Source organism: Furipterus horrens, unplaced genomic scaffold, assembly GCF_987537825.1.
Source record: "Furipterus horrens unplaced genomic scaffold, mFurHor1.1.pri manual_scaffold_8, whole genome shotgun sequence".
In the NCBI taxonomy this organism is placed as follows: Eukaryota; Metazoa; Chordata; class Mammalia; order Chiroptera; family Furipteridae; genus Furipterus; species Furipterus horrens.
This window is the reverse complement of record NW_028327178.1, coordinates 82,017,936-82,030,627: the sequence shown is the minus strand read 5'-3', so window position 1 is coordinate 82,030,627 and position 12,692 is coordinate 82,017,936. Positions and strand designations below refer to the sequence as shown.

The following is a 12,692-nucleotide window of genomic DNA, read 5'->3' as shown; positions in this document are numbered from 1 at the left end:
CTAAGCATGTAAACGTTGGGCTTGATTTATTCAGCATCCTTTAGGCGGGCACATGTTTTTCTCCCTCAGGGAGAGAAAAGGAAATGTTCCTTCATATTTGCTCTGTGGGGTGTTCCCTAAAGCAGGCCCAGCTGGAGCCCAGGTTTGAACACGCAAACCACTGGCTGGGCACGTGGTAACTGGAACCGCTGGCTTCCACCTGCCAAGGTCTAAGGGTGGCCTGGCCCTGCCTGGAGGGGGGCCTCTGCCTCTGTCAGCAAGAATCAGAGGTGCAGGCCCTGGGAACCCACGTGGTCATCGCTTTGCTTCATGGTCCTGTAGGTTCTTCACCTCCAAGGAGAAGATACGCTCCGTGATTTATGACACACTTCTATTTTTTTACAGAATGATGAAATTGAGCCCGCAGCATTTACTTTTGAAAAGTTCTATGAACTGACACAAAAGATTTGTCCTCGGACAGATATAGAGGATCTTTTTAAAAAAATGTAAGTTCTACTTATGAGGAAGTGTCCTATCAATGTTATCCTTGTCCTTTTAGATTTACAGAACTTTGATTGTCATAATATTTTATTATAGTATGTTGATAGTACTTAGGAATATCTAGTCAGGGTTACATTTTCAACCCTTAGTTTATGTGTAAAAGGTCACTAATTTTTTTTTTTTTTTTTTTTTTTTTGAGAAGCTTTTACATCAGTTAGTGGCAGCACTGGAACTTTTTTCCCCCTTGGCATTGGCTTTACTAACTCCCTACAATTTTAACCTGCTCCTTTAGGTATTAACCCATTATGTGAACTAACTAGATTTGATCTGGAATGTTACTATGTTGTTGAAAAGTTCATTCATTCCAGTTATCTCAAGTGGATGACTTACATGTTGTTTTCTAAATAATGTCTTTTGGTAATGCTAAAGAAGAATTGCAGGCATTTTCTGTGAGCTAGTGGGAGTGTTTTTTGTTGTTGTTGTTGTTGTTGATATTGTTGGGTTTATTTTGGGGTTTTTTTTGTTTGTTTTTTTCTTATAGTCTGGCCATTTTAAGAATGCACCATTACTTCAGGGTTAGAAATAAGTTTAGAATTATCATCAACAAATGTCAACATGTAAATCGTACCTACTATAGCATCAAATACAAAAACTTACTTTTTCTAATAAATTTCTTTTCAGCAATGGAGACAAAACTGATTATTTAACGGTAGACCAATTAGTGAGCTTTCTAAATGAAGTAAGCTTTTTCATACATTAACTCCATACAGTCTGTGTGCAGTGGCTTGCCTCCTCCAGTGTCTTCATTGCATGCCCGCGTCATACGCCCTCATTCCCTTTGCTTCTGACCTGCTGATCTTTCCATATGGCCTTCCCAGGTGCAAAAATCAGCGGCTGCCCTTGTGTGTTTTGCACTTCCTGCGCGTTGGCTTTGCACACTGCTTTTTTGTTGGTTTCTGGCTGTGATGTGTAGCTCTGGTTCTGTGTGTGCGTGTGAATTTTTTATAATATATTTATTTAATTAAATGTGTATGTTTTTGCAAGATGATATTTAAGGTACTTTTTTTTTTTTTTTCTATTGATCTCATTAAAGAGAAAGAGAATGGATTGAATTTACCTCACTTTATAGTTGGGTTCTCCATTGCTAACTTTTTCTCATATCTTTGCATGGACTTGAAAGCTTTATTTTTGTCTTTTAATGGATTGCATGTAAGAAAAACATGTAGTTTTAAATAGAATATTTTGACAACAAGCACAACTGTATTTCCTGGGTGAAAATATAGTACATATTAGGTCAATTGGTTTGCAGGTTAAATTTTTACTTTTTGTTTTTACAACATTCTAAGAGCTAATTTTAGAGCATGATTCACTTAACAACCCAAACTGGTGGACAGAGTTTGCTTAAGCAGGATAAAAAAAAATGTTTTAGAACAAATAAAGGTTGCAACTTTTATTCCAGTTAAATCAACTTCGTTTTTCTTTACACATACAAATAAAAGTGTTTTTTCTTCAGTGAAACCCACTGAAGCTCTTGCTAAATCCAAAAAGGAAAATTTGATTTTTTTTCCCAACACATTAATAATCATGAGTATCAATGAGAAGTGGACAAGATATTTTTGTTTCAAAACAATTTATGTTAACCATTATACCATATAAAGAGAAAACATTAGAAAAGTATCATGCCAGACATGAGGTATTGCCTAAAAAAAAAACAAGAAAACAAAAGGCAGATTGATTTGCTAGTCAGTCAAGACAAATCATATCTTTGTGAAAGGGCTTCACTTTTCTTTCCCTTCCAGGGCTCAGGACTTCCAATTTTTAGGGTTGCAATTTAGAAGCTACAGTTACCATATTCTAAAAACACTGATGCAGGAAAGAGAAGGTACTCCATAGATCAGCACAGATGCCTCCACTTTTAAATAAGCCTTTCAGTACAATACAATATTTATTTTACTTGCAAACAGTTTAAGTTTTGCACTCCACTAGTTTTTGGTCATGTGAATACTGTGTTCATAATCTTTACCCAGATATTATCCACATTCTTATGACACCATTGCTCAGAACTTAAATTGCCGTCCTTTCTTTCCTTAACCCCTTCTCCCTCCTCTGCTTTAAAAAAAAATTTTTTTTTTCTATTTTCCTCAGCTTCTTCAGGCACTTTGGGTGTTTGATCGTGGGCAGGAAGCATGCTGTCTATTAAAGAGGGAAGACACTTTGGTGGAGAAGAGAAAATTTACCACATCACCAACTTAGCACTTCCTAACAAAAGACCTCTGGTGGGCACTGGGGTGAAGCTAGCACCCAGCCACCTATTAAAATTTGCATTTCACTATGCAAATAAAAGAACAATTCTGAAGTCTGTATTCATGGGTTCTGATTTTATGATTTTCCTTTCATGGATTGTTTTTATAGGCCTACCCAGTAATCATTCATGTCATTCTTATAGTCTAAATACATAACATTTAATTTTTAAAATATATGATCACTCATACTTTCTTGCTTTGCCATCCAAATTCTTTATTAAATATTTATTTGGTAAGCTTTTATCCATCACTGTTAGAGTAGCCAGTAACTGTCATCTGTCATTTACATTTCCTCCTGTTTGGCTTCTCGTTAACAGTAAGGAAACACCTCTAATTGGGGGTGGAATCAGCATGATTTTATATTGATTTCTTTAGGTCACAGAGACTACAAGACAATCCCAGGAAGTGTACAGTCTTTTTTTTTTCCAACTGTATTTTATTATGTTCTTACAGAAGTCACTTCATTTTTTTCCCCTTTGCTCCCCTCTGCCCAGTATCCCCTTTCCCTCCAGCAATCCCACCCCCCTTAGTTCATGTCCATGGGTCATGCTTATAAGTTCTTTGGCTTCACCCTTTCCTATATTATTCTTAACTCCCCCGTCTATTTTGTATTTACCGATTATGCTTTTTAATCCCTGCACCATTTCCCCATTTCTCCCCCTTTCCCCTCCCAGCTGATAATCCTCCAAATGATCCCCATACCTATGATTCTGTTTCTATTCTGGTTTGCTTAGTTGGATTTTGTTTTTATTTTTTTGATTCAGTTATTGATGATTGTGAGTTTGTTGTCATTTTAGTTTCATAGTTTTGATCTTCTTTTTCTTAAATAAGTCCCTTTAACATTTTATATAATAATAACTTGATGATGATGAACTTGTTTAACTTTATATTGTCTAGGAAGCACCTCATATGCCCTTCCATTCTAAACGATAGCTTTGCTAGATAGAGTAATCTAGGATATAGGTCCTTGTTTTTCATTACATTGAATACGTACTTCTTGCCAGTCGCTTCTTGCCTGCCAAGTTTCTTTTGAGAAATCAGCTGATAGTACATAACTCTCTGCTTTTCTCTTGCTGCTTTTAACCTTTGGCATTTTAATTATGACGTGTCTTGGTGTGGTCCTCCTTGAGTCTAGTTTGTTTGGGACTCTCTGTGCTGCCTGGACTTGTATGTCTATTTCCTTCACCAAATTTGGGAAGTTTTCCTTCATTATTTTTTAATTTAAGCTTTCAATTTCTTGCTCTTCATCTTCTCCTTCTGGCACCCCTATAATTCAGATGTTGGCATATTTGAAGTTGTCCCAGAGGTTCCTAAGCCTCTCTTCATTTTTTTTTTTTCAATCCTTGTTTCCTCATTCTGTACTGGTTGACTTTTTTTTCTTCCTATGTTCCAAACCATTAATTTGAACCCCAGTTTCCTTCTCTTCACCATCGGTTTTGTGTGGATTTTCCTTTGTTTCATTTAGCATAGCCTTCACTTCTGTCCTTATGTGTTTGCCATACTCAAGTATATCTGTCAAGCCTGTGAACATAATTATCACCAGTGTTTTGAATTCTGTGTCTGTTAGGTTGGCTGTCTCTTCATCTGTTAGGTTGGCTATCTCCTTATCACTTGGTTCTCCCACTGGAACCTTGATCTGTTCCCTTTTTGGACCATACTTCTCTATCTCCTCATCTTGACAGGCTTCTATGTTTGTTTGCCTCTGTGTCTTAGATATAGCTGTTGCACCTGTTACGTTGTAAGGGGCAGGGCCTTAGGTATTCATCAGTGTGAGCGACCCATTTCACCACATTGTGGCGGTATGCGGGGGATGGGTCTGAAAGGGAACAATGCTTCTTGCTCAGCACTTACCCCTTTTCCAGGCACTTCTCCCCCTTTCACATGGGACTGGCACCTCTGTAGCTGTTGCCTGGTCATTGTTTCCAGAGTGGGTGAGTCTATGGATGTTCTAGGACCATGGGGGCCCTTTAAACAAGTGGATTCTGCTGAGAGACCCGCAGTTTCTTTCTCTGCCCCAACTGGTTTGCACAGTCAGAAGCAATGAGGCTTTATTTTCTCTGGTGCTGGGACCATGAGCTATGCGGTCTGGTCTGGGCCTGTTCATGCTACCCAGGTGTCCCTCCCTACTTTTTTAAATGTATGACTATGCTTTCTACCAGCCTGCCACTACCACCATCTCTGCTGCCACCACACCACATCCTCTCTGCCCCTCCTACCTGTCTGGGTGAATAATTCTTCTTTATATCTTTGTTGGACTTCCATACAGCTCGTTTTTCTGGAACTTCTGGTTGTCTCTAGTTTTGAGGTAGTTGTATTCATTCTTAGTTGTGGAGGGAGATGCAACATGTCTGTCTAGGCCCTCATCTTGGCCGGAAGTCAATAGTCTTTATTTTTAATCAGAATTTTCACCCCGAATCTCTTCTATTTTGACGAACTCAACTGGAAGAAGTAGACTAAAATCTGAATGTCTTCTTGAAGAAGCTTTGTCAGACTTAGGGAACATTCTGTCACCTCCTTCACCCTCCCTTTTGAGTCCTATCAATGCCCCTCTCATCACTCCAAAATCAAAAGCATCCTTTATGCAAACTGCCTTCAAAACCCATAATGAAAGGAGACAGGGTTCACCCCTGAAGGGGGCAGGCATTGTAATGTAAGGATCCATGAGTCCAGTAGTTTAGACTTAAACATTTTCAAAATGCCTTAGCCCTGGACTATGCAATAAGACAAGGGAAATAAATGAGTCTCATGAATATGAAAGAACAAGGCCCTGCTCTCATATTTTCCGATGATGGTTGTGTTCCCTGAGTATTAAAAACTATCAACTGAAAAACTCTTTGAATAAATAAGAGAGTTTAGAAAGGTAACCAGAGACATGATCAAGAATGCAAAAATCAATAGACACATGTATAGCAGCATTAACCAATTAGAATAGAGGAAAGTTACATTTTATTAGAAAAGCCATCCTGCCTCTCACCATTTTCCAGTTTATAAATCTCTTTACTTTTTATATGAAATTTTCTGTTCAGTGTCTTAATATGTATCTCCAGGAAACTGCAAGGAGAGGAGGAGAGATAATCAGCCATTGACTGCCTTGGTTGCCATGTAGGGGTTTGTACTCCCTCTTGTCTATTCATGTCATCGACATTTACTAGCTTCTCTAGATAGCTTTAGACTTGCTTCTCATCTGCTTCTCAGTATCCCCTTGTTCACTGGTCCCCAAAGTGTGGTCCCTTAATGCACCACTAACATCCTCTGGGAGCTTGTTAGAAATGCAGAGTCTCAAGTCCCATCCAGTCCTGCATGTAACAAGATCCCCAGGTAATTTGCCTGCAGGTAAACTTTGTGAAGCACTGTCCTAGTGAATTATCTGGGTCCCTCCTTGGTATCCCTGGTGTGAATGGGAAGAACGTGAGAGCAGTTTATACCTTCTGTTATTTGCTGCAATAAATTTAATCATGGAAATATATCACTCAGATATAAAATTTTGCCACAGTTATTTTTCTTATTCTCATCCCACAGACTGAGGGAAACTTTCCTTGCCTACATTATGAAAATAGCAAACTGGCATATAGGAGAGCTGGGGGAGGCACTCAGTATAAGCTGCCACATGGTCAGATACTGCTGTCAACTTGGCTGTCTGAATGTGGCAGTACTAATTAAAATCTCTGGTCTTCCATTAGTTTCGCCTCTCTTTCCCTATTCCTAATGAGAAGCTAAATTGATTTTAGCTTTACCTTCATCCTTGATTTGACTTCTTACAAATATCATTAACAACTGAGGGCCTGCAGAATTGAGAGATGCATGGAGAGCAAGAGAGAATGATCAAAATAAGAAAGATAAAGATCTTAGACCTTCATAATAATAAAGAGTTAGCTTCATTTTTTTGTTGCTGATAATTTTCCCCCAGCATTACATATATTATATCAAGATATTAGGGCTAAACATGATTTTTAAAATTTATTTATTCTGTTCAAAGAGTATAACAAAGGACCCAAGATCTCTTTCCATTACAATATCTTTATCCTTTAATGCATAAACAAAGAGAGAGAAGGAATTATTTAGTTTTAATAGTAAGCCTATCCTTGCCACTTATTTCTTTATTTTATTTACATCTCATTTGAATATTATTTATGCCAATATCTATCTCTCCCAGTGAAACCAGAAAAGTTGGCATTCATGCTGCCTGTCACTACCAGACCCAATAAGCAGAGACAGGGATTGAACCTTTAGGGGCACTTTATTCCGATGGTTGGCAATCTGAGAAGATGACGGGTTACACGCCCTAATAGACCATCTCTCATTTCCTTTCAAGCCAGACTTTTTTATAAGGAGAAAGAAGTGTAAGAAAGGGATTTGGAATTCAAGAGAAAAAAAAAATGTGGATAAAGGATTCAGAGTTCAGTAAAGAGATTAATCAGATAAAAGATGTAGTCCAGCAATTTCTTTAACATCCTTTCATTCGTTGACTGGTGATTTTTTTTTCATCTGTGTCCTGTGTTCTGTGTCCTGAGTGATTTTCTTTATCTGTGTCCTGGTTGACAGGATGTCTGTTTCTGGAACACAATGGCTCAGATACCATCTTGATTGCTTATGGTACCTTCTGGAGCATAAAGGTTAATTTGCTTTTGGTCTCCTGGAATCAGGGTGGGCTGTACCTTCAGTTCTGAAACAACGCTTTTTACATGTATTAACTACTAGGCTTATTAACTAAAATGTTCCAGCTCTTGAGTTTCCCCATCATTCCCCCACTGTTAGTTCTAAACTGTCTTATTTCTGTGAGATCAGTTTCATATGGAAATGCTCATCTTGCTTTTGAGCATGTATATTAGCTTCAGATTGTCTGATCGGGGGCGTAGGAACACACAGAAGGGGCACATGGTATGCAACAACAAGCTGTGATGTTTGAGAAAAAGAAAAGAATGAAAACAACAAATGCCTCTCAAAAACCAGTGATACTAAGCAGCCAGGAAGTTAATTTAGACAAATCAATACCAAAGAATCCCTCTTTTTATTTTATATTGGACACCACATCATTTACTTGCTTTACTTTGTGCTCTATGAGCTGTGAATTACCCGTCAGGTTGAAACCACAGAGTCCTTTAAATCCTTCACATCCATGATTATGTCTTAAAAGGAAGTAGTCTACAGCTGCATGATTCCCTAATACGGCTTCTCTAACTTGTCCTAGTTTTTGACTAATGGCACTGATGGCTTGTGAGGTGGCATTCAAACCTTTTGCTATAGCACAGGCTGATCTACTTATTTCTACATTCAAATAGGTTACCATGGCTGGCATTATAAATATAGTCAAAGATAGATATTCAGTGGGGCTAAAAAGATGTAACTCACTGTTACAATCAGGTGCAAGGGAGAGTTCCCTTTGATCCTGGGTAGGGTGGGGCTTCTGAAGCATCGGTACCATCCATCTTCCCAGAGAGCATGGTACCCTGGAACTATTTGCTGGAATATTCCATAGGACTAAACAGTCCTTCCATATATTAGAAACCATTCTGTAGGCAATTTAACATGAGTAAAAACATAAGATACATTACTGGTGGTAGTACAACCCATCTCCACATCTGCTGAAAGCACAAAACAGTTTTTACTCTAGTTGACAGAAATTGCACACTCTCTATAGGCTGAGGCTACATTAGTGACCTTTAAGGAAAACATTTCCCTGTCCTTTAGAGTTACCATAGGTCCCCAATTATAAATATCAGAGTAGGTCATTTTCTTATTGATATGCTCGTCGTCGTCGGCGGCAGCAGCCGTCCATCTCGAGAGACGATGGTGTAGCTTCTTAAGAGTCTATCTGCACCGCCGAGAATGGCTGTGCAGTCCGACTCGGGAGTGACACGGTATCTGTCTCCTCCCGTGTTGAATCGACATCTTGCGATGACGCTGGAGTGTCCTCTCCAGTGAAGCTGAAGCTACAGAGCCTGGGCAGGGTGATATGGAGGGTCTGCTGTGGCCCATGCAGCAGACCTCCCCTCTCTTCGCAGCTGAAGGATCCAAGGGAAAGACGGAGTCAATACAGCTTGGCTTCAGGTGCGCCGCAGGAGTTGCCGGTGTTGACTACAACGTCAAACCGCCTTAGGGACTCCGGCTCCGGATTTTCTGTCGGGGTTTACTCCCTTAGCCTTTCCCCTGAAGAGGTATGCCGCAAGGCAGCGGAGGTTTTTTGGAGTCAGAGTTTTCCTTCTCTGATGTGCCCTGACTGGAAGATCGAACCAGCGACACTTAGCTCGCAGGCCGACGCTCAATCCACTGAGCCAAACACAGTATAATTTCAAAGACTTTACAGGGGAGTACAAACACATACAAGACATGAAGTGAAAATTTGTTCAATATAAGTTCCACCAGCAAAAGTCAGAAATGTTTAGAACATTTTTTGCTGAATATACCAGACACAATTTCATAAGGACTCAATTGAGTCCACTTCGAGGAGCCACCCTTCCTCTGAGCAGGGCAATAGCTAAAGCTTGATCCAAATGGAAATGAGTTTCTTGACTCAGTTTGGCTACATTTTTCTTCAAGGTGTGATTCATCTCCTCTACCATCCCAGAACCCTGATGTCTCCATGCCGTGTGGAGTCGCCACTTGATTCCTAAAAATTACTCACCTTCCGTGTAATTTTTGAAACAAATGCAGGTCCATTATCGCTGTGGATGCTGCCAGGAAGGCCAAAGCGAAGAATTATTTCCTTCAGTAAGGCTTTCACTACCTCTGAGGATTTCTCAGTTCTAGTAGGATAGGCTTCTACCCGTCCTGAAAAGGTGTCAACAAAGTCTAACAAATATGTCCACCCAGACCCTTGGTATCTGAGTGAAGTCTATTTGCCAGTCTTCAAGTGAACACTGCCCTTGGTATTGTTTCCATTCTTTTGGTGGGGATCTGTCTTGGGGTTGTTCTTCTGGCACACAACACATCTAGCAATTACTTTTTGTATGGCTTTTGAAATTCTAGGACCTGTGAGCCATGATTTACTATGGGTGGTTAATGAGTCTCTTCCATAGTGAGTGGCCTCATGCAAATGCTTCATGACTGGCTCTACTAAATGTTCAGGAAGCAGTGTAACTCCTTTCTTATTCTTTCCCCATCCACTCTCAGGACCTCCTTCATCAAAACCCCAACTCTTAGCTTTCTCTAAGTCTGCAGTCAAATATTCAGGTTCAAATAGTGACAAATCCAGAACAGGCACCAAAGACAGTATAAATGTTCCTTTAGTAGCCGCTCTCACTGCTCTGTCAGCCAGATTGTTTCCCCTAGCCACTTCATGTCCTCTTCGTGACGCCCAGGGTAGTGCATACCTGCCACCTGTAAAGGTACCTGAACAGCTTCTAACAATGATAACATTTCTGCTGCATACTTGATCTCCTTTTTATTGGAGGTTAATAGACTCCTTTCATTCCCGGTGAAACCATGTGCACATGAAATTAGGAAAGCTTACCTTGGGTCTGTGCATACGATGCACACTCACTCTCCCTTAGTGTGACAATTCCAGTGCCCTCGTCAGTGCAACCCATTCGGCTTTCTGAGCAGTTTCCCCGTGGCGAGGCCTTGGCGTGCACTACTCCTTCAGGAGTCACAGCTGCCTTTCGGTTTTCTTTGTCCGTATAACTGCTTCCATTTGCATATAGAGTCCAGTCTGCTTCTTTTAGAGGATGGTCCTATAAATTAATTCTGCTAGAATAAAATTCATGAATTATTTCAGCACAGTTATGCATTAGTGCAGCCAAGTCAGGCTCTGGGAGAAAAGAGATGGGATTTAATTTACTTACAGTTTGGGGGGAGACATTGGGACTGTTGAGAATTTCTTGGTACCTGCCCATTTTCCAGCAGTGAGCCACAAGTTTCCCTTTTGCTCCAGCAGGCTCAACACTCGGTGGGGTGCATAAATGGTGATAGGCTCTCTCAAGGAAGATTTTCAGCTTCTTATAAGAGCTTGCAGGTGGCTGGCACAGTTCTCAAGCAGGCTGGGCATCCCTGGACAGTGTGATCTAGTTTCCTTGACAAATAAGTGATGGGTTGTAAAATGTCACTAAGCATTTGGGTGAGAACTCCTAAGGCAATGCCCTGCCTTTTATGAAGGTATAACTGAGAGGGCTTTAGTAGGTTTGGAAGCCCCAAGGCTGTTGTAGAAGCCAGGTGCACCTTCAAGAACTCAAAAGCCTGAGTGCACTCCTTTGTCCATACTAAAGGGATATATTCTGGTCCTTTCAGAGTTCTTCCAGTTTAACAGATCTGATGTAGAAAACAGATTATGTGCCCAATAATATCCAGCAGGCTGGCCCTCTGGCCTTACTCCCACTGGAAGTCTTAACAAAGTGTATTTCCCTGCCCTGGTAGGGACTTGTCCTCCACTGAATTTGGTTCCCTGAAAGGTTCAAGATGGTGAGACCAGTTCAGGCTCACTTTCCCCAGTTCCCTCAGCTGAGTAAGGAGGAAGGTCCCCCAGGGTTGGAGGGGCCGTGGGAACCCTGACCATGCTCACAGCAGTCATAATATCTAGATCTTCCTGGGTCCTCTCTGAGCTTCTGCTATCTTTAACAGGCAAATTTCCCTTTCTCTGGACCATTAATCTATTTCCTTTTAATCCTGCATCCTGATTATATAAACTTATGAAATGTTCTAGGTAAGGTATTTTGTCCCACTTCCCTGATCTTTGACAAAGCAACTCGAATTGTACTATTATATAGTAACTTAAAGACCCATTCAGCAGCCAGCACTCTCCTGAGTCTATATTATACAATACAGAAGCCAAGCAGTATTACAATAAAAACCACTTTCTTTTGAATCACAGGTGTATAAGCATAGGTTGACCAATCAACCAAAACTTGCCCCCCATTCTACCAGACAGAGCTCTGTAAGATCACACAAATCAAACCAGAAGGCACCTTGATTAAATCAGAAGATACCTTTTTACCAGACAGAGCTGTGTAAACCAGATATCACCTTAATTCCTAGTGATCTTCGTTGTGACCTTGGATTGCAATCTGAACCAGAAAGTGCAGTGACTCAATCAAAAAGGAAGGTGATGGGAGGTGCCGAGAGTCAGAGGAAGAGAGTCCCCAAATAAAATCACTTGGCAGCTGCTAGGGAATCTCCAAATCCACACCCTGGGGCCCCTCAGTCCAGGCAGGCCTTAGGACTCCCTGCCAAATAGCCAGACTTACCGGAAAGTCCCCAAAGTCTGTCCCAGAATGAAGTCACCAGATACGAAATCAGAAAAGTCAGTGTTTGTGCTGCTTGTCATCTTCCAGACCCAATAAGCAGAGGCAAGAATTGAGTCTTTATGGGCGTTTTATTCAGATGGCCAGCGATCTGAGAAGATGGCAGGTTATGCACCCAGACGGTCTTTGCCACACCAGCACTTCTTGGATTAAAGCCAGCTGATGCCTTTTCTCAGTAAGAAGAGTAAGGACATAATAATGGAGCCACATCCATGAACTCCTCATTCACTTGCGCACCGTTTCTGTGACTTTTTTTTGTTAGTTATTAGAATCTCATTTTACAGAGTTCTTGGTGTGATGGGGTGAATGTCCTGGATATACTGCTGCCTGAGCCCTAACTGAAAACCAGTGGTCTGTCCCTCAGGGCTGTGAAGCATTTGTGTTATCTTTCTTGTGTCCATGTGGAACTCTTCTGCAACTTCATTACTCTGAGATTACCTTTCTCCTCTTTGTTTTTCATCTAAAAAGTATAGATATCTTAGCATTTATTTCCTTGCCTTTGGATTATCCAGATTGCACCATACTTCCTTTCTGAAACATGAAAATGTTAGGGAAAGCCAAAGATTAAATATGTTATCTGGTGGAGCAGATGCAAAAACAGATGCTACTTCCTGTTGTCTGTTCTTAATGCTTATTTGATACAAATGTTGAATTGGGGATTATGATGCATGCATTT

General features: G+C 40.5%; 1 protein-coding gene and 1 pseudogene across 3 annotated transcripts in view; one reads left to right on the top strand and one right to left on the bottom strand.

Annotated features, from left to right (window-relative positions):
* The window catches only part of PLCB4 (phospholipase C beta 4), a 405,706-nt gene that overhangs the window by 290,800 nt on the left and 102,214 nt on the right, over nt 1-12,692 (top strand). For all 3 annotated transcript variants that reach the window (XM_090286058.1, XM_090286056.1, XM_090286057.1), the window contains exons 10-11: nt 385-485; nt 1,162-1,219. In XM_090286058.1, the coding sequence (XP_090142184.1) occupies nt 385-485; nt 1,162-1,219 (159 nt within the window). The remainder of the gene's footprint in view (nt 1-384; nt 486-1,161; nt 1,220-12,692) is intronic.
* On the bottom strand, nt 7,615-10,309 carry LOC150003238 (uncharacterized; annotated as a pseudogene).